Source organism: Lepidochelys kempii, chromosome 2 (genome assembly GCF_965140285.1).
Source record: "Lepidochelys kempii isolate rLepKem1 chromosome 2, rLepKem1.hap1, whole genome shotgun sequence".
Classification (NCBI taxonomy): Eukaryota; Metazoa; Chordata; order Testudines; family Cheloniidae; genus Lepidochelys; species Lepidochelys kempii.
Genome location: NC_136381.1, coordinates 89,283,721 through 89,305,590, shown reverse-complemented (window position 1 = coordinate 89,305,590; position 21,870 = coordinate 89,283,721). Strand labels below are relative to the sequence as shown.

Below are 21,870 nucleotides of genomic sequence, written 5' to 3'. Positions count from 1 at the left end.
CAGAGGTTAAGTCGCTAGTAATTCTGGTAGCATGACAGTAGTACATGTTTTGAACATGTTGCTAGCATTTGTACTAGCATTGTTGCTGTCTAAAGGTAGTACTCGGAGTTAGTATCACAATGCTGCTGTAATTCTAGCTACTGCTTTGTAGGACTGTCATGCTCATTTGGTAATATATTTGGTTTTTAGTGCTCAAAGGCATACTTATTAAGTCTCCAGTTTTCCTTGGACCAGACCTGCTTGGTCTTCTAATTTTTGGCTGCCATCTCTTGGGCTCCTGAATGCACGCCTGAATGTTCTGAGGAGTGGGAAGATCACCAGCAAATGAGGCTGAGGTGCGCCTTTCTCATACACTTCTAGTCTTTATGATCTCAACTGAGTTGCTCCAGTCCAGGGCTGAGACCCATGTTCAGGAGGAGCTGTGGGGAGAGGGATAGCTCGTACTTGGTATGACACAGGCAAATGAGGTCCCTTCTTGGTCCTTCACACAGATGCCACAACCCCCCCACCAGGGGGGGTCAAAGAGGAGATTATTTTCCAGCCTCCACCCCTTCCCTGCTGCTGATGCCAAGCCCCACAGCATTAAGCAAATCTGCTTCTTTTACCGCTACACCCACCTTGCCTCTCCTGAGTACCCCTGAGTTGCGGGCACTGGCTCCTTCTCTCTCCCTTTTCTTGTTTCCTGCTGCTGCTGATCACCCCTTGGTTATGGGAAACAGGTACTTTCCTTCCAAGGGAAAATGCTCAAAAGGAGAAGTGCGGGAAAGAGAGGGAAAGAGGCAGATAAGGGTGAGGGGAGACTTGTCAGAAGGGAACGGGTGAGCATGTGTGGCTAGAATGCTTCACCTCCACTTTGTCAGTAGGCAAAAGTAGAGACTACAGGATGCGGGGATAGCATACCTGACTTCCTCTGTGTGCAGTGGGGACTTTGTACGAGCTGTTGGGAGGAGCAACGTATGGCTAGTGACACAGCAGGGCCTTGTGACTCACAGCTCCCAGAGAGAGTGTATCACCCTAAAGGAACCAGGAGTATCCGGTTTCTGCTACTTTGGGGTGTGTAACATGAATGGAGTTAACATGGTTTTTTTAACTTGGTTTGGGTGGGACAGTGTCAATATTCTCTCAAAGTTTTTTCCATCCATGTGCGGAATGAATATTGTTATGTGCATCAATATCAAGGTGATGTGCACCACCAGTAGAAACAAAAAACATAAAATCGAGAGAGAGAGAGATTGATGTGTGTGTGCGTATTAAAAGAAAATGACCATAGGGATAACTACTCCAGCCAGGACAGGGAAGGCAGTTTACAATTCACTATTCAAAGAATAAAATTTAAGCACAAAGAGAGAAATAAAATTATGAAATGCATAGACCAGTCAAAAAACTAAAATAACAGCATTTTGAAAGAATAAAATTACAGAGAATATATGTACATTGCAGGAAATACCAAGAAGTGTGTGTTGGGAACTGTGTGTGTGTACTGGCTGCTGGGAAAGTGTATGAGACTGCCATGTCTCTTTAAGCAGAGAGGCACTCACCAGTCTGAAGACTCCTTCAGTTGCTCCGTCCTGCTCTTGAGCCCTGTCTGCCCTCCCCTGCTCTGTGGAGATGGGATACGTGGGCAGCGGGCAGGGGGACACCCTGATATCAGCACCCCCCTTGGCTCTGCACAGCGAGCAGGACGGTCCCGGGAGCAACTAGCCAGGTGCTACAAGGCAGAGGGCAGGAGTAATGCGGCAGCAGAGCAGCCGGGGGCACCTGAACATAAGTCACTGGATGTGCGCGGCTCTACTAATCAAGTGTGCTGCACTTGATTGACTCTTGGGTGGCCATGCATCTGCGTAGCTTAGAGGGAACACTGGACAGTGCATTTTCCCTCATGACCATGGTGCCTTAAGCTCAAGTGTGTAAATTCATCTTTTGCTTCAATTTCACTAGGCCAAAACAGGCACCAAAATATCTTACACATTTTTTTTACTGACTTTTATAGCGCGCCTGTCTCTGCAGCAGAACAGCTAATATTGTGGTGAGGGCTGAGAGAAGTGGTAAATGTTTTTTTCTTTATAAATAAAAGCAAGTGGAGTGATATATATTCATTACTACTCAGTTAAGGCATACTATAATTTGCATAAAACCTCCAGATTTCTGGACCCTCAGGCTTAGCAGATATGGTAAGGTCAGATACCAAAACAATGTCACCATTAACGCAATTAATTTCTATATGGAAGTTATTCCAGATTGTTTGAAATTATTGGGTGACGTGACTGTCCTCCCCTGGTAAATGTATCCATTTAGGTGCTTTTGTGGTCCCTGTCACTATAGTATGCAAGCATCTCCCATATAGTTAAAAATAGAAATAACAATATTTGCTTCCTCTCCAGGCTCTAGGATAGGTAACTTCTTTAGTTTGTGTGTGAGGGAAGAGGGTTACAGGGGAAACCTTATTAAGGTAGAGGTAAATCAAAGAATTGAGTTCTGCATTTAATTCTGAAAGTGGTGATGGCCTTGACCACTTCTGTCTTTTGTAAGAGTGAATACTGTAGGCTAAATTCATCTTAAGTGGCAGTTCATGCATTCACAAGTCTCGTCCTATTGGTCAGAGTTTAGGCCTAGTCTACGCTAAACTTAGGTTGGCCCAGCTGCGTTGCTCAGGGGTATGAAAATTCCAAACCCCTGAGTGAGATAGTTAAGACAACCTAACCCCCAGTGTAGACAGCGCTAGGACAATGGAAGAATTCCTCTGTTGACCTAGCTGCGTTCTCTCAGAGAAGTGGATTACCTATGCTGGTGGGAGATTCTTCCTATTGCTGTAGGTAGTGTCTACACTAAAGCACTACAGCAACACAGCTCCAATGCTGGATCTGCGCTGCTGTAGCATTTCAAGTGCAGATAAGCCCTTACTCTTTGAACAGAATATAGGACGTTATGAGTGCAAGAAGGAGTGATCTTCAAACTAGCTAGAGCCGGTCCCTTGAAGGACTTTGGATATCAGGATAAAGATTTTGAACTTGATTATTTGGGGCATCAGGAGCATTGAGGTGATACTTTCATAGTCATTTGTGTTGCAAAGCAGATCGGCAGCTGTATTTTATAGGATATGGCTCTGTTCCTAGGTATAGAGACCAGGAATGCATAGATTACTGTGGTTTGGAATTTATTCAAGATTGTTTATAAGTGGTCCCTTTTATGCTCCCTTTTATTTTGTAATTTTGCTTAGTAAAATTACAAAGCAATCACAATCTTATTCTTAGCAACTTACTGCCAATATTAACATCAACAACAGGTGTTGAGGTTGCATTTGCCTTTCATTTGGCTCTACTGTAGTCTAATTTGGTGGAAAATTCATGTGTTCCCTAGAAAATCTTCTTGCCCATTTTGGTAATGCGACCAGTATCTAAAACAATGAAAGGCATCTGGATCAGGCTGGCCAGGAGGTGAAATTGGTCTCTTCGGTGTATTATGTGAGATAGCTATACATACAATATATATTTATATCTGTCTATCTTTCTAGCTTTATATATCATAACAACAACAGTCTACTTAACAAACAAGATCTCCCTATTATTTAAATATGATGATCAGTTAATTTGTAAGGGCACGGTAGACCAAGAGAGTGCTATTGGGATACAGAATGGAAAATGACAGATGTAAAGGTTAGTTTCAAATAACATTGTCAGAAGTCCTGATATACTTTACTGTTGTATGTTGCATAGCTTTGGAAATTAGAAAGACATTGCACACCCTGGAACACCTGCCTTCTGGTTCCTGAGTTACCATTATACAATGTGCTCTCTGAATCTTCATGAGAAGCTATTTTGTAAGGTGGAGTACATAACAGGTGTGGATAAATTAAATTTAGTTGTGTCTGTGCTACAAAAAAGTCTACTGTAGTAGAGCCATTTTTGTGTATCTCAAAAAAATGTGGCGGTGAGCAGTCAGAGTGGGTTTGGCAAACATGGTCTTATGCCCAGATATGGTCAAAATGTTTTTTGAAAGTCATTTTCAAATCAAGATAGTAAGAGATAGGAGTGAGTTGAAAAATTAAGTAACTTCTGATCGTTGGTTATGGTGAGTTATTTATTTTTATGTTTTTAACGGTTACATGGCCTTCTGTCCTATCTATAGTACAGAGACAATGTAGATGAGGTTATGTCTTTTACTGGACCAACTTAAAAGATAGAAGATACTATCTAACCCACCTTGTGTCTCTAATATCCTGGGACCAACACGGCCACAACTACACTGCATACTATCCATAGTCCAGCTTTTTAACCTCAAGTTTATAACCAGTTAGATAACTGGTTGTCTCTAAATGTAGTTTGTTTCAACACATAGCATGGTTAAAGATTAGTTAATAACTATGGCTGCTAACAGTGTTAAGTCCTTGTTGTAAGACATGGATATACGGGACATTTTAAAGAGAATCCCAGCATACCTTTAGGTGCTGTACAGAGATATATATATAGAGAGATCCTGCTCCTGAAGAGTTTATAATATAAGTAAAAGAAACAAAACAGACAAATAGTGGAGGGAAACAGGTAGAGAGGTGAAGTAACTTGGCTAAGGTCACACAACAGGTCAGTGACAGAGGAGATCTGGTTTCTGTTCCTGGCTGACTCCTAATCCAGCTCTGCCTACTAAATCCTGTTGTCTCTCCAGTGGTGCTCAGGTGATGTCAGCATAGTTTTAATTTGCTCTTCAAAGCAAAGCATTTGGTCATTTTGGATGGTTGTAGTACTAATGTGGACAGAAAGTGCTGGCATTGGAGGTATCCCTCCCAGTACTGTCCCACAATACCTCTCCCACTACTCAGAGGAAATTCTGCACTCTGGGTATATGATGTTTCATTGAGATTTCAGTTTTCCTTAGCCCTTCTTGTTTCACTTGTCAAATGTAAGCACTTACATCTTTCAGGAAAAAAATAGCACAGGGAGAAGATGGGGAACTGTGCAGGGACCACCACAACACAGTTCTTTTGCAATGGCTTAGGATGTGTTATGTGTGGACATGGTGCTTGGTATACATCTGAAACAGGACAGCTATTGTGGATGCAATGTTCTGTTACAACTTCTATAAGTGGTGCTTGGTTTCTGCATGCAGTATTCAAGATGTGGGCATACCATGGATTTATATAGAGGCAATATGATATTTTCTTTTTATCATCTGTCCCTTTCCTAATGATTCCCAACATTCTGTTCACTTTTTTGACTGCTGCTGCACATTAAATGGATGTTTTCAGAGAACTGTCCATGGTGACTCCAAGTTCTCTTTCTTGAGTGGTAACAGCTAATTTAGATTCCATGATTTTATATGATATTTTCCAATGTGCATTACTTTGCATGTATCAACATTGAATTTCATCTGCCATTTTGTTGCCCAGTCAGCCAGTTTTGTAAGATCCCTTTGTAACTCTTGGCAATCTGCTTTGGACTTAACTATCTTGAGTAGTTTTGTATCACCTACAAATGTTGCCACCTCAAGTTTACCCCCTTTTTCAGACCATTTATGAATATGTTGAACAGCACTGGTCCCAGTAAAGACCCCTGGGGGACACTACTATTTACCTCTCTCCATTCCTAATCTTTGTTTCCTATCTTTTAACCAGTTAGCGATCCAGGAGAGACCTTCCCTCTTATCCCAGGACAGCTTACTTTGCTTAAGAGCCTTTGGTGAGGGACCTTGTCAAAGATTTTCTGAAAATCGAAGTATGCTATATCCACTGGATCCCCCTTGTCCACATGCTTGTTGATCCCCTCAAAGAATTCTAGTAGATTGGTGAGGCATAATTTCCCTTTACAAAAACCATGTTGACTCTTCCCCAACAAATCGTGTTCATCTATGTCTCTGATAATTCTGCTCTTTATGTTAAATGTATAAGAACATTTGTATGTTAACATGGTGGTGACGATAAACAGATGCTAAATATCTGGATTTTTAAAAAAAAAATTCTGATTATATATTCATGCACTTTTGTGATGTTCAAGCTATCTTCTGCTTTTGCCTTGACTCCTTTTTGGGCACCCCCCCCCTCTTTTTTAAAAATACGATGTTTGGTAGACTCTTGCCTTAAGAACCTCATTCAGCTTGTTGCCAAGGGAAATTGGACTAGAAGTAGGGGGTGGTGTACCAGATTCTTTATATAGTAATACATTTGTGTCTTATAAAGGGCTTGTCTACATGGGGAAACTGACTAGAATAATATTTGCAGATAGCTTTCTTTGTGAATACTTAGTTCTGGAATAACAGAAGCTTATTGCAGAAAAGCTTATTTAGCAATAGCGATTCTGGTAAATTTTCCTGTGTAAATAAGCCCTAAGTAGTCCCATTTTATTCTGGATCAACAGATGTGTTCTCTGTTGTCCTTTTTCACTCTTAAAGATGCAAAATCACATCGTGTTAGATTCCTCTGTCAGTTCCATTACTGTTCATCTGGCACAGGAACTGTGAGGCAGAAAAGTTTCAGTACTTCATAGAACTCTTGAATGTGTCTGAGAGCAAAAACCAGGAAAGTGAACAGTTTAATATGACAAAAGATTAGCGTTTGCCCTCCCACAAAAATATTTTGTCAGGAAAGTAAATTAGTAATCTCAGTGTGAGATAAATCTGAAAAGTTGATTAAAAATACAGATTAATTACAGGTAGCTGATTTTGGATTAAGTAAATATAAATCTTTTCTTCCATACTGAAAATGGAATGGTCCACCTAAGACATGGGTTATCACACTTTTTTTGCTGGGTTCCCCTTCAAAAATATTTTAGGCTGTGATGACACTCCCCCTTAAAAAAGTGATAGCAAATTAATGTACATACTAATAGGAGCATTGCCACCCTTACTTCTGCGCTGCTGTTGGTGGTGGTGCTGCCTTCAGAGCTAGGTGACCTGAGAGCGGCAGCTGCTATACCCCCTTCCCTCCAGCTCTTCTTCCCCAGGCAATATTTTTTTGATCTTGTGACCCCACTACAATAGCCTTGTGACCCTCCCCCCCCACCCCTTTTGGGTGGGACCCCCAGTTCGAGAAGTGCTGAACCAAGCCTGCTTTGGGAGATGTATGTGGCCTACATGGCATAATCAAATTCTGCAGTATCTCAGCTTTTATTTTATTTATTTACTTATTTATTTATTTATCTACTTCGTAGTTGCAAAGTTCCAAATATGCACCAAGTGTGAAGCAGCGTTGCGTTCCTGAGTCTGTAGATAATCTGAAACAATAACCCTGGCAGCTCTGAATTCCCTTATCCCCCAGTGAGATTAATGGGGGTGCTGGCTCTAAAGCCTAACGGTGACACATTACTGTGTCATTGCTTATCATTTTAATGATGAAAGTCAATTCCACTGCCTTCCATAGGTACATATACGCAGCAAATGAAGGTTTGACTGTAGTGTGGGTAGGCATACCTGCTGTAGTTTTAATCTAGCCCGTGCAGGTAGTAAGGAGTGAAGATGCTTTGGCTCAGGCTAGCTACCTGAGTCTGTACCCAGGTTCCTTGGCGGGCTTATACTAGGGTGCTTACCCCACTGAAGCCCAGGAAGCAACATCTTAACTTGCATCCGATGAAGTGAGCTGTAGCTCACGAAAGCTCATGCTCAAATAAATTGGTTAGTCTCTAAGGTGCCACAAGTACTCCTTTTCTTTTCACTACCAATGTTATCTGAGCTAACTAGATTAAAGCTAGCATGGGTATGCCTTTCTGCATTACAATCGCATCTTCATTTGCTTTGAAGACCTATCCACAGATAGTAGGAATTGGCAGTCACTGCAACAAAAGGAATGCAAAGGGGGGAAAAAAGGAATGTTCATGCATGTGCGTATACACACACATAGGAAGGAATGGAAATTAAGGTTGAGCAGTGGTAATACTAATGCTAAGCATGTTTTCCTGAGCATATTTTTGTGTTAGTGATGCTGAATGTATCAGTAAGATCTCATTATCAAATAATAAATAACTGTAAAGTGGGAGTTGTGCCATAAATTGAGTATATTATGTAATTCTGAATCTCTAACCTGGCTGATGGACCATAATTTAGCCCTCAGTGCAGAATGAGTTTGAAACTCTTGAGCTCAGTACTTTTCTTGGTTCTTTTTAAATTGACAGTTATGACAGGTTCTTCTTAGTATGCTAGTTCTTGACAATTTAGTCTGTGAATTGACAAAGTGACTCAAACTACCTTCTCTTTTAGGTATTGCTAAGGATTTAGATTTTTGACATGATAGACCATAACTGCTTCTTGGAAACCATTATTTTCTCATACCTTCTGGCTCTCACCATTCACCTTGATTAGCTGTTGTTTGAAATCATTTAAATGCTAATATTATTGACAGTTCCAAGAAACACTCAATTGATGTCAAGCCTTTGGGCAAACGTCTCACTTTTTTGGTAACTTTGTAATTTAAGTGTGATGTGGATGTACAGGGGTGCAAATTAATTGGGTATTTTGGAGTTTGGAACAGTAAGGCCTGGTCTGCACAAGAAAATAGGTCACCATAACTATATTGCTCAGACGTGTGAAAAATCCATGCCCCTAAGTAGTGTAATTAAGGTGATCTAAGTCCCTGTTAGACAGTGCTAGGTTAAGGGAAGAATTCTTCTGTTGATCTAAGAAAAAAGAAAAGGAGTACTAGTGGCACCTTAGAGACTAACCAATTTATTTAAGCTTTCATGAGCTACAGCTCACTTAATCGGATCTGTTGATCTAGCTACTGCCTCTCAGAGAGGTGAATTACCTATGTTGATGGGAGAACCACTCCTGTAGGCATAGGTAGTGTCTACCCTGAAGCGCTACAGTGGTGCAGCTGCAGCAATTCAAGTGTAGACAAGCTCTGACTAAAATTTCTTTCCCTATCTTAATTGTTGAGGTTTGTCTCTGTCTTGTCATAACTTCGTGAGTACTGTAATTGGCATAGAGTCTTATGGGGGTAGACAAAGCCTTGGTAACAAACAGGCAGAAGCTTTTCCTCAGTTTCATACTACCCTTAAAGGAGAGAGAGGGAGGAATCCCCCTTTGCCCCCTCCTCCCTCAAAAAAAAGAAAAAACACTCTTCATTTCAAAGAAAAAACACTCTTCATTCTGTCTTTATACATCATCAAGAAGCAAAGATCACAAGCTAAAACATTTTTTCTTCTTTTGAAGGTCACCTTTAACCATGTTTCACCCAAGTTTCCATCCTGGTTCAAACATGCTTTCTGTAAAGGCATTAAGCTGTTTGTCTAGTGTATTAGTATTTAAACTGTTTTCATTAGCTGTTTGAGTGAACCTTTTCTGAACGCCATTTCCAGTAGTGCTTTGATTTCCTAAATGTAGTCAAAGATGGCATGACAGCTCCTATCAGCTGGAAGAACCCTGCTGCATCTTTTCACCTGGGCTAGGCTAAAACACTATTCCTTAGCATAGGTAGGGCTTGTCTACATTTGAAATGCTACAGCAGCACAGCTGCAGCGCTTCAGTGTAGACACTCATAGCAACGGGAGGGGTTCTTCCAGGGGTGTATTTAATCCACCTCCCTGAGAGGCAGTAGCTGCATCGATGGAAGTATTCTTCTGTCGACCTAGCACTATCTACTGTGCTTGTTAGGTGGATTTGTCACACCCGTGAGTGACAGCTGGGTGGACTCAGATTTTGAGTGTAGACCTGGCCTTAGAGTTATGTTGTCCCATCCACGTTAGCAATAAATGACCATAATTGCACCATTGGTTACTCAGTTGGTGGAGTGGCATTGGTTTAAGTACCAACAGTGCAGTATCTACACTTCTGCTATATTTGAATTTTTGCTGTATCCATGGTTCTGTACTGCACCATTGGAGCTGCAGTGACCCCAAACTAATCCTGTTGTTTTTTGGCACAACTCACTGATAAGCAGTGACTAGAAAATTTGTGGCAAGAAGAGACCCATAAGTCCTTGAATGCCAGTGCCATTTCTTAAGTATTTTTCTCAAAATGGAGGCCAGGATGAATGCTTGGCTCTTGCTCTTTAATTGATAAAAATGATTGTTGCTGCAGTTCTTGAAAGGCATTCAGACAACAGAATGATGGGTTTTTTTCTAGCAGTACCTGTGGAGAGCCAGAGCCCTCAAAAGTTGGAGCTATTACCGTAGTAGTGGTGCACATCTTTTTCCTCTGTGCCCACTGGTAAGTTGGTTCTATGCAGCACTTGAGGATGGACTGTTAACGAGGATGGACTTGAGGATGTTAACGAGATGGACTTTTATCAGGAGCGCGGCTGGTAGGGCTAAGTTGTTTCTGAGATTGGAATATGTAGAGAGCAGGGATGATGGGTGAGTGGGGAGGCACTCGGAGTTGGGTGTGTGTGGAATAAGTGGACATATAGTGGCCAGGGGTGGTCCTCCTTTGTTGTCCCCACCATAAAGCCCTTCTAGAAGTAGTGGGTACAAATGAAGACTCCTTTGCAGCAGTGCCTGTTGTGCTGGTCTGAGAAGCCCTCACTGGGCTAACACTACTAGCTGGTAAAACCATAAATGACTTGTTGGCTAACAAACGTATCTTAGGAGCAGAGCTGGGAGCTAGAGTTGGTTGAACATTTTCCCCCAGAATGATTTTCTTATGAAAAATGCCCTTTTTGCAAAACCAAATTTTTCCACGAGAAAATTTTAGTTTTACCAAAGAGCTTTGTTTTTTTTTGGGGGGGGGGGGGGGGATGGGGGAGGATTGAAATGATAGCTCTTGTCAATTTCATCTTCTATCAGTGAAATTGACAAAAAACTTGATGGTTGCCGGGAGGAGAGCCCAGGGCACTCTGCCTCCCTGCTGCCTTCCCCCCAGCTCCAGAGGAGCCGGAGAGACAGCAAGATCCCATGTGTTGGGCTGCCTGAGGCCCGGGACTCCAGTCGTCCAGGGTTTGTATTTTCAGGGCAACCCTACCCTTCCGGGACTTCCAGGCCTGCTGCCACAGGAGCATGAGCCTGGAAATCCTTGGATGGGCTCCCAGGGTCTGCAGCTCCTGGCTAGCTCCACCGCGTGGACTTCCTCAGACCAGGGACCCCAGGGCTTCCAGACTCTTCTGCCAGCTGGCACCACCTGGCGCCTCAGAGCCCCTAGTAGCTGCTGAGTGAAATTGACATTCTTGTTGATTTTCAATGCTGCTGTAGCAGGGAAACTGGCAAGAATATCAATTTCACTAAACAACTGTGAGGGGATCCTAGGGAGCAGATGTTTTGATGTTTTCAAACTGAAATTTTTTCACAATTCCTTGTTTGTGGCAAATTTAGAAAAATGTGGTTTTGTTCTGAATCGTAGTGAAACCTTGTTTTAAAAAACAGAAGATTTCCTGTGAACTGAAAATCCTGTGATTTGGCCAGCTCTAGTGGAAACCTCTATACTTAAGACAACTTCAGGTACAAATACTCCCTTCCAAAGGGTGCCTCCTTGGCTATGTCTATACTACAGCTTAGGTCGGCATAACTTATGTTGCTCAGGGGTGTGAATAAACTACCCCCCTGAGTGAGGTAAGTTACATCGCCATAAGCGCCAATGTGGACAGTGCTGTGTCCCCAGGAACGCTTCTCCTGCTGACATACCTACTGCCTCTCACAAAAATGGTTTTATTATGCCAACAGGAGAAGCTCTCTCCCATCAGCATGGAGCGTTTTCACCAGACGTGCTGCAGCGTATGTGTAGATCATCCCTTTGCTTCCTCCAAACAGGACAAAGGAGTAGGAACTTATCCAAGCAACTGATGCCTTAGTTTGTGGACAGCTGGAAATAGGTATTGCAATTGGTAAAATCAGCCAACCTCTCTTGGCAAGGTTCCCAGTATCTGTTGCAAATTAGGCAAATTAAAAACCAAAACCAAAAGTCAAAAATATTGTATATAGAAATGTCTTCTACACTGTAGAATAGAGGAGACCAGCATGTGTTTGGGGCAGTTTGGTAATTACAAAGACTGTGGTTGTTCAAAATTAGAGAGCATGGAGACCTACGCTTCAGAAAAGGGAGGATGTCACAGTTCAGGGTACCGGCACCTATATTCCCCTCCATGATCAACAAAGGGTACCCACTCTAGACTCCTGTCTCCTCAGCCATTAACTCTCTTGGACAGAGAGACACGTCTCCCTCCCTCCTGACCTGGTTTTTTTCCAGATTGCACAGTTCCCAGCCTACACTGTGATATCCCCAGCAAGACAGACTGCCTCAAGCAGCCAGCATCTGCTCTCTGATTTCTTTTCAAAGACTGTGATAACTAATTGCCAGCAGTCCCAAGTTACCACACAACTCTTTTTAGAAGGAAGAACATTTATTCTTAAGGTGAAAGCATTACAGAGAAAACTTATTAAAACAATAAAAAATATGTACATGCATTCTAATAAGCTTACCAGGAGTCTGATAGGCGTCAGTCCTTCACAAGAAAACAGCTTTGTGGGGTTTGATTACAAATTCAAAACAGCCTTAGCTCAGAACTAGCACAACCCTGAGTAGTTCAGTCTTTTCCTTATACAGCTTGGGCCTTTGATCCTGGCCTCCTGTAGCAGGTGATCAGGAGACTAAGGCCAACTCCTCAGGGCATAGCTATGAAAGGCTGGGTTTTTGCATAACTGGAGATGGGGATATGCATTCACCTTCTCTTACATATTTCCCAGGAAACCCACTTCACACACATTGTTGCAAAAGACCATTCTTGTCTGTGACATTGTTCAATATAGTCCTTTGATTATTGAGACACACAATAATATATAACCTTTGAAGTTAATACAATGGATTCTGAAGATTGCTAAGCTTAGTTCACTAAGGTTTTTCAAGGATATTGCAGAAAATTGCCCTGTCACAGAGACTTTCTGTGGGCTATTACTTGTCCCAGGATCACTTGTCAGTGCTCATTTGTACCTTCAAAAATCCAAGGTAACTTCAAAGACTGCATCCCCTTTTTAATTTTTATGGAGAGAGCAAATACACTGAGCTACAGAAAAGGTTTTAAAATCTGTCAAAGGGAAAATTTCACACAGTCTTAACTTTGTTATTGCTACCATGCCTCCATAATTCTTGGCATTTATAATGGTTTTTGTGTATGAAGTGCAACATACAAAGGCACTGACTACTCAGATTCACAAGAATTCACACTTAATCGCTTCAGCTATGACTTGCCATATTAATGGAGCATTCTAGTAGTTTTTTTAATTTCAGTTTAGATGTAATACCCCGTATCCCAGGATCTAGGCATCCAAGCATCTGTTAAAAATATAATGCATAGCATGAAAAGAGAAACAAATGCCTCCCAACTTAAACAGTCAGTAAGAGCTTGTCTACCCATAACTTTTGTACTGATTTAACTGTATTAGTTTAGAGACAAATATAATTGAATTGATGCAGCCAGTAATGTGGACATAGTTATAATGGTATAAAGGGGCTTATTCTGGTGTGTCTTATTTCTTGGGTGTCTAGGTCTAAACCAATATAATTAAATTGGAATAAAAACTATGCGTTGGGCAATCCTTAGAAAACAAAATCTCACAGGCCTTATCTTCACTATGAAAAAAGGTGTAGTCTTAACTTGAATAAACTAAGGTGAGGAAAATCATAACAAAGACAAGGTAGTTTGTAGTTTTCACCTGAGTTAGCAGGCCAAGTTTAAGGTTACCTTGGGTTAACTCATGTACACTTTCTCTTCCTCTCCTATCCCCCAGTGAAGAAAAAGACCTATTCCCAAAAGAGACCCTGTGGCCTGTCTACACCACCACTTTACAGCGCTGAAACTTTCTTGCTCAGGGATATGAAAAAACACACCCTTGAGTGATGCAAGATTCAGCGCTGTAAAGTGGAGGTGTAGACTACACCAGTGCTGGAAGCTAATCCCTTCATGGGGGTGGTTCTTTTTTTTTTTCTTTTTTAAAAGCTCTCTCCCAGCGCTGGTGCGGGGACTGCACAGCCACGTTAAAGCACGTGTTTTAACATTGGTAGTGAAGACACATCCTAAATCTCAACCACCTCTGCCCTCCCCAAGTGCCTGTTTAGTTGTGTAAGCAACAGGTTGCTAAGTGTTTTCCCTTTGTGCTGCAGTCATTTGATTACACAGCTGATCTTTTCCTGAGCCGCTCTCTTGAATAGTTCAGTATCACTCCACCCAGTCTGACTTCATGTTTGCAGAGTGTCTGTCTTCTCTTATCCTCTAACTGCAACTCTATCACCACCTTTCCCTCCATGCTTCCTCCGCTGCTACTGCACTAGATCTCCTAGTAAGTTGGTTGCCAGCTGCCTCCCTACCAAAACCTTATTTTCTTCCTTTCTCCCTGATTTCCCTTAAGAAACCCATACATTTGACTCCCAGCTACAGTAGAATTTGGCCACTTTGCTTTTTTTTCAGGATATTTGCTGCTCATCCATCCATTAACTTTCATGTATATTTCCTCATCATCACCTTCTGTAGCAATTACAGAATGGCAATTTATTACCCAGGTAGGGAATGGGTACATGACTTAACAATGTTTCTTCATATGTAAATATCATTAGGTTCTAAAATATCACTCCCTTAGGTTAAAATAATATATTCTAGTGTGGTATTTAAGGAAGGTACATTTTGAAAACTAAAATGTGTAAGGATTCAATTCAGAAAATTACGGATACATGCATTTGGAATATTGAAAAGAAATTATATGCCTGAAATGCTAACTTTCAGAACTCTTAGGGTGTGTCTGCACTGCAATTAAACTCCTGCGGCTGACCTGCACCAGCTGACTTGGGTTTGTGAGGCTCAGGCTAAGGAGCTGTTTAATTGTGGTGTAGACATTCAGGCTTGGGTTGCAGCCTGAGCTCTGGGATGCTCCCACCTCGAAAGGTCCTACAGTGCAGGATCCATCCTGAGTCCGAATGTCTACACTGCAATTAAACAGGGCCTGAGCCCATGAGCCCGAGTCAGCTGTCACTGGCTAGCTGCAGGTTTGTAATTGCAGTGTAGACATACCCAGAGTATGATTTTATTAAAAGTGAGTAGAGGAGTGTGTTTATTTTTCTGATTTTGCTTTTAAAAAATATAGTCCTAAACTGATATACCAAGTTTTTAGCCTTGAACATTTTATATGGCAGAACTTAAATAGCCAGACAGACTGGGAAGTAGTTATACAGTGCTGTGATGTCAGACCTGCAGTGGTAACACTTTTGACCTGGGGTTCCTGCAGTTTTTTGGTATAAGAGTAGTCTCATTTGAGCTCAGTGGGAGTACTCACATAAGTAAAGATTACAGGATTGGGTCCTTGGTCTGTTATACTGAATCTTCAGTTAACTTAGCCCTGGTCTAGGCTGGGGTGGAGGGAGAATCGATCTAAGTTGCGTAACTTCAGCTACATGAATAATGTAGCTGAAGTCGACGTACTTGGATCTACTCACTGTGGTGTCTTCATTACTGTGAGTCGACTGCTGCCGCTCCCCCTTCGACTTCCTGCGCCTCTCGCAGTGGTGGAGTACGGGAGTCGACGGGAGAGCTCTCGGGGATCGATTTATCACTTCTAGACTAGATGTGATAAATTGATCCCCGCTGGATCAGTCGCTGCCTGCTGATTCAGTGGATAGTGTAGACATACCCTAAGAAGAGTTATACACATTCAGAGACTTAGCTTAAGTCACATCCTTCACTCAGCTCCATGCAGAACTTCCCATGCACAGCCCCAGTAACTTTACTGAGGCTGCATGTGGATGCAGGTATGTAACTGCATAAAGCTGCTTGTCAGATTGAAGTGTGCGTGTATGTGCAGTTAATGTTTCAGATGTATATTTTTCTGTAGAGAAGTAGACGCATTGGGAAATATTTTCTAGATTTTATATCGGACTATAATGTTACAGCACATATTTGAAGTTCATTTTTGTGCTCAACTTTCATTTATGTGCATTTATGTTTTGTGCTTAGTAGACCTTATTTTTAATTGCATTAATATTTAATTGCTTCTTAGTCCAGATGTACACTGCCTGCAAAAACTACACCTTTCAATAGTTACAGATTTTAACTGAAATATTTAATCCTAGATGTATTTAAAAAGTTGAGTTGACTGAAGAGTCAGAGGATTAGTCAAGAGTCATTTGATGTATGCAAATAGGAATATTGTGTAACTACTGCAGCTTTAAACTTTTTGTGACATTTCAGACTTGGGAAGTTGGAGCAATGGCATGCAAGTTGAAGCAAATAGGTTTTGAGATTAAACGCTGACCTATTCAAAGAGGGCTTCATAGAAGGAAAATGACTGTAAAGGAAAATGAGAGTATTTTTAAAATGTGGTTCAGTATATATTTATCTGAGACAGAGATTCTTGCCTAGACTTGCTTGTCCTCAGACAAGGGCATCATTTTAGTGTTAAAGTATTGTGATTATAAGGAATATTTCTGATGTCTCTGATAGTTGGTGTGGATGACTACAGCTCAGAGTCTGATGTGATTATTATACCTTCAGCCCTGGACTTTGTCTCACAAGATGAAATGTTGACGCCTTTGGGAAGACTGGACAAGTACGCTGCAAGTGAGAACATATTTAACAGGTATGCTTTTTAAATGTCCTGTTTCTGTTTAAAGAACAAGGTGCATATTGTATACTAATCTGATTTAGATATCTGATTAGAGTTCATCTGTGTGACATGTAAATGTTTTAAAAATTTCTTTTAAAAGTACATTGTCAGGTTAAAATTTATACGTTAATCCCCCCTCCACATACAAATCTCTTCACCCTCCCTCCCCGCACAAAACCAAAACCTGTTTTGTTTTTTACCTGTTAAGTAACCTTAATTCTCAGAGATTCTCAAAGTTTTTCATAAAGTGGACCATATCCTAATAGGTTCCTGTGGATACTTCACCTCCCATTAACAATCACATAGCAGTAGTTGCCACGAGGCTGTCATAATTTATGTGGAAAAGGTATTCTAGGAAAATATTTATTTATTTAATGAAACATAGCAGCTGCAAACAAGGAGCGCCAGTGTCTTGTGACCTGTCGGCTCTCAGCAGACAATCAAGTATCCTGTGGGCCACTGGTAATCCACAGACCACAGTTTGGGAACTGTTTCTTTAGGGTATTAAAACTGAAAACATTTTAAAAATCTAATTTACTTTTCCCCCTTTTGTGCGCTTGGTTTATTTTTCCCACTGTGTGTTTGATGATGAGGCAAGTGGACTAGTTATTCCATGTTCTGGTTTTTGTGCAATAGTATTATGCATGCTCTAGTGTTTGGGTTTCACATGCTGCAAGGGAATGTTTGAGTCCAAACCGAAACCTCTTTTTGTTGGAATTTTAAAAGATCATGAACATTTTTCTATTAATATAAGTTACTGTAAAAGTGTTTTTTGGTGTTTTATTGTAATAAAGATTATATTTTAAACCTAAACTACCTTTAATAACGTGTTTATGTGCAGTTCTTAATTTTTAAGCTTGCTTTTGATATACTTTTCAGTCACATTGCAGATTAGACTGTTAATTTTGGTATTTAGGGCCCTGTCCTTTAAAGATTTACACGTGCTTAATATTAAGCATGTGAATAGTCCCTAAAAGTGACATGCCCCCAATTTACCAGACTGGGCCTTCATTTTTCAGACTGAACTAAAGTTTTTAAATGTTCTAATTTGGTAAGGTTTAGCTTGTTATAACTGAAAAATTTTCTTCCTCTTCAAGTGTCTTGCATTTAATAGTTCGTGGTGTTTAGGTTTACTTCTGTGGAGAAATCCCTGACACCCAATGTTTCCTCACAGTTTTGCAATTGAGGGTTGAATCAGCAGATCACCAAAGTAGTAGTTTTTTAAATAAACTTTCTAAGGCCTATCGTATTTTATTGTGATATGTAAAAAAAACAGTTAGTGAGGAAAACAAAACTTTTGTAAATGTCAAGACTATGAGGTTCAAACTTAACAGGAATAATTCTTAACTTTCCCCCCACATGCATTCTCAGGAGGTTTTCACCTCCACTTAATAAAATAAAGTAATCTTTTCTTTCTTTGTTTCCCTTCAAACTGCCTTCTTCCCTACACATGCATGATGGGTTTATTTCTCTCTCATCCCTGTGACCCCATTATAGGTTGATAAGTACATTTTCTTATAACTGTAATTTAATGTTATTAAGTGTATACATTTCAAATGAAAATTATTCCATTTCTAAGGAAAGACTGCTAAAGTATACTTTATTTTCAAAACATAGACTCAGAGTTTAGATTAGAAAGGTGTGTTGAAATGATGTCAACAGAAGTTGGAGTTATAGATTTACCATTGTTCTCAAGCCAGTGTTAGGGGTCTTAATCTACTTTATAATCACTTCTGATATTTGCCAAGGGATGGGGTGTGTGTGTGGGTATTAATCTTTCCATTCGTAGTGGTACACTGAAGTTCAGTGTAAAATTGGGAATTGATGCAGAAACTCTTTTAGGTTTGTTTCTTTGTTTGACAAATATTTTAATTACTAGTAGTAAATTTGCTTGTTTCAAGTCCTATTTTTTTGTAAATTTGAAAAATCTTCCAAATCGTGATTTAGAATGCCTGCAGAAAGCAAATGGCAACTTTTTTCTAACCTTCCTTTATTTTTTCTAAATGTGTACTTGTAGGATGACATTCATTTCTTATGCAAAGCTCTGGTAAAAGAATCTTGCACCACTTATACCCTGTGATAGAAATTAGGGGAAGAAAGGGATAAAATGGCTGTGCATAGGAAGTCTCTGCATCACCTGTGCTCTGTGGAGAAGTCTTGGTGCTGGTTCCAAATCGGCAAGCGGTTAAGAGGAGTTTGGCATGCCCGAGTAAAGTTATCTAAGGTCCTTCGAGTATATAACTGTGGATCCAACTGTAGGTGCGTACTTGCCTTGTGTGCACAAGATAGGAGTCTTGTGAATAGCCGTGTTCATCGGAGCAGCTGTGGCAGTCACTATAAGAAGGACCTCAGGGCTTCAGGCGTCAAGAATTCCAAAGGAAGTGCAAGCCACCATAGAGGACCTATCCTGTGAAGGGATGGAGTTGCTCAGCGGTCACGCAGACAATTTATCTGAATTCTTTAAAGGCTACCGTGCGTCCCTTTGGAATCTATGCACTGTCTTTTTATCAAAAACCATACTGTTACACACCTCGGATGAGACTGAAGAGCCTGTCCTATCGCATTAGAGAGCCCAGTTATCCACCCAGGAAATAGCCCAGATACATCAGGAGGTGTCAGTCTACTTCTTCTCAGTGACACATTCTGCACCAGTGGCACATCAGCATATTTGACAGGACTGTTGGGAGCCACATCAGAGCAACTTTAGTGAACGTAACCTTTGGAAACCACCTTGCTCCTTGCACCAGCCGTGGTCTGCCACCAGAAAGAAGGGTTTTAGGTTAGTTGTTGGTGATGGTTTCTATCAAATTTCATTCCTTAGCCTGCCTCCACCCCATTTCCCTCTCCCTCTTCAGGGACTTCTCTCACAAGAACCTATTGCAGGCAGAAGTGGTTTAATTGCTTTGTCTAAGAGCCAAAGGAGGTGCAACTCAAATCAGGGGAAGAGGCTTCTTTTTCTGTGCTTCCTCTTTCTTCTGAAGAGAGTGACTCTTTGTCCTGTGGTAGATCTGTGGAGACGCCACAAATACATACGTTACCTCAGGTTCAGGATGTTAAAACTTACCTTCCTCATTCCATCTCTTCAAGCTCAAAACTGATTAGCGGCTCAACTTACAGGACATATACTTCCATGTAGCCATCCATAGGAAGTACCTATGATGCACAGTGGGCCCCAGCCATTACCAGTACAAGGCACTGCCATTTGAACTTTCCATGGGATCGATGATCTTGACAAATTGCCTAATGGTATTAGCAGCAGTACACATAAGGAGAGAGAACATTCATGTTTACCTGTACCTAGACAATTGGCTGATCAGAGGCAGGAGTCTAAATTTTGTCTCATTCCATCACAAATGATAGAGTTCATACGAGCTACAATCAACTCTCCATTGGTGAAAGCCTATCTCCAAAGGACAGGTTCCACTCTTTCTGATCAATAATAAACAACCTAAAGTCAAGTCCAGTTATGACAGTGTAGACTTGCTGAGGTCTACTAGGCCACTCGTTGGTGTGCACATAAATGACACCACTTTCCAAACTTCACCTTTGGTCTCTACAACGTTGGCTGAGGGGATAGTACTTTTTGTCCAAACACACATGAGCAAGAGGGTCACAGTCTTACTCCAAGTTTTGAGAGAGCGCAGTTGGTGGTTAAACCCCAAGAACAAACGAAAGGAAGTTCAATACTCTGCCCCCTTTGACAATGATACTCATTACAGACACACCAGGAACAGGATAGGGAGCCCATCTAAACCATTTGTAGGTCCAGGGAACCTGGTCCCAAGATGACTTGAAACATAAACATCCTGGAGCTTATGCCCATAGACTGGCTTGTATGGCATTTTCTACTCTCCTATGGAACTCAGTGGTACAGATCTTGATGCTCAATACGCTATGTAAATACGCAGGGAGGAGCTGGTTCATTACCCCTTTGATAGGAAGCCATCAAGCCGTGACATGCTGCCCAAATGGGATAACTCCATTGGCTCATTCTCTTCCAGAAATCAGCAACAACCTAACAGACTTCTTGAGCAGACCTGCAGTAGCCAACAATGGGTGGTTGCTGTGGAAATCCATCACAGAGCTGCTATTTGGTCAATTTGAGATTTCTACCATTGATGTTTTCACCACCAAGAACAGTGCCAAATACCCAAACTTTTTGCTCCAGAGGAATAAAATGCCCTGTTTCATTGCCAGACTGCTTCCTGCAACAATAGACTCAAGTCCTGAATCTACTTCTGCCAATTTTCCCCCGATCCCCAGGTTGATAGCCAAGGTCAGAAGGAGCAAGGCCACATTCATCCTCAGAATGCTTTACTGGCTGAAGCAGTTTTGGCTTTCAGACCTATTGCAGGTGTCCATTTGGCACTCCATCCATCTCCCAGGCTGCCCAGGCATAATATCACAGAATCGTGGTCAGATTCTGCACCCACGCCTACTGTCATTGTACCTGATGACTTGAATATCGGCTGATGGACCACTGATGACAAAGACTGCTTCCAGCAATTCAGGAAATTCTCATACAGAGCAGAAAGTCATATACAGGAAAGAGGTGCTCTTTGAAATGGAAGAAGTTCTCCATATGGACAGTCCAATGCAGTCTGGACCTGATAGAAGCCCCGATACCTAAGATTGTCAACTACATGCCACACTTAAAGCATGCTGGCCTGCTCTCATGGTTCACCTCGCAAGAATATCAGTACATCACTCTGTGGTTCAGTCATGCTCCATTGTACCCCCAACTGTATCCAAGTTTCTCAAAAGTCTTCTGCATGCTTAACCACTGGTTAGAGATCCGACTTTGGACCTGCCTATATGTCCTTTCACAGGGACAAATTGTGCTATATCTGCATCCCAGGTTCATTCCTAAATTGGTCTCAGAATTCCACCTAAACTATTCAATCAATCAGTCTGCCCAAAATCTGACTGGATACAGGATAAAAGAAGCTAAGTACTATGAACATTTCCAGAGCCATACTCTATTATATTGACAGGGCCAAGCCTTTTAAGCCTATCCCCTTGCCTCTTTCTGGTTACGTCCATCCCTTTGAAAAGCCAGGCCATCTCATCATAGAGAATCTGTATGTATCATGCACAGTATTTCCATCTTTTTTTATCAGATTTCTGGCCACCCTCTCTTCCAAATGTCAAGGCTCACTCCTCCATGATACAGGCATTCTCTTCTGCCTGCTTCAGGAATGTGTTGAGATCTGCAAGGTAGCAACATTGGGCAACTCCCTGACCTTTGTCAAACATTACATCCTTGACTTAGCAACTAGGTCAGATGCTGAGTTTGGGAGAGCAGCACTTCAATCATTATTTTGAGTAATATAGCTGAAATTCCTCGTTCCCACCATCCAGTGAGGCCACTGCTTTC

At 41.4% G+C, this 21,870-nt stretch overlaps 1 protein-coding gene across 14 annotated transcripts in view; it reads left to right on the top strand.

Moving 5' to 3' along the window:
• The window catches only part of PPP4R1 (protein phosphatase 4 regulatory subunit 1), a 90,447-nt gene that overhangs the window by 6,435 nt on the left and 62,142 nt on the right, over nucleotides 1-21,870 (top strand). For 9 of the 14 annotated variants that reach the window (XR_013635315.1, XM_078851570.1, XM_078851569.1 and 6 more), the window contains one exon: nucleotides 16,331-16,466. The exons of 1 other annotated variant lie outside the window; for it this stretch is intronic. Coding sequence is in view for 12 of the 13 variants with exons in the window: in XM_078851570.1 (XP_078707696.1) it covers nucleotides 16,331-16,466 (136 nt within the window). In the remaining variant the exon portion in view is untranslated. Of the gene's footprint in view, nucleotides 1-11,570; nucleotides 11,720-12,093; nucleotides 12,259-16,330; nucleotides 16,467-21,870 lie in introns of those variants that run through there. 4 more of the 14 variants (XM_078851573.1, XM_078851575.1, XM_078851574.1 and 1 more) reach the window with 4 other exon arrangements.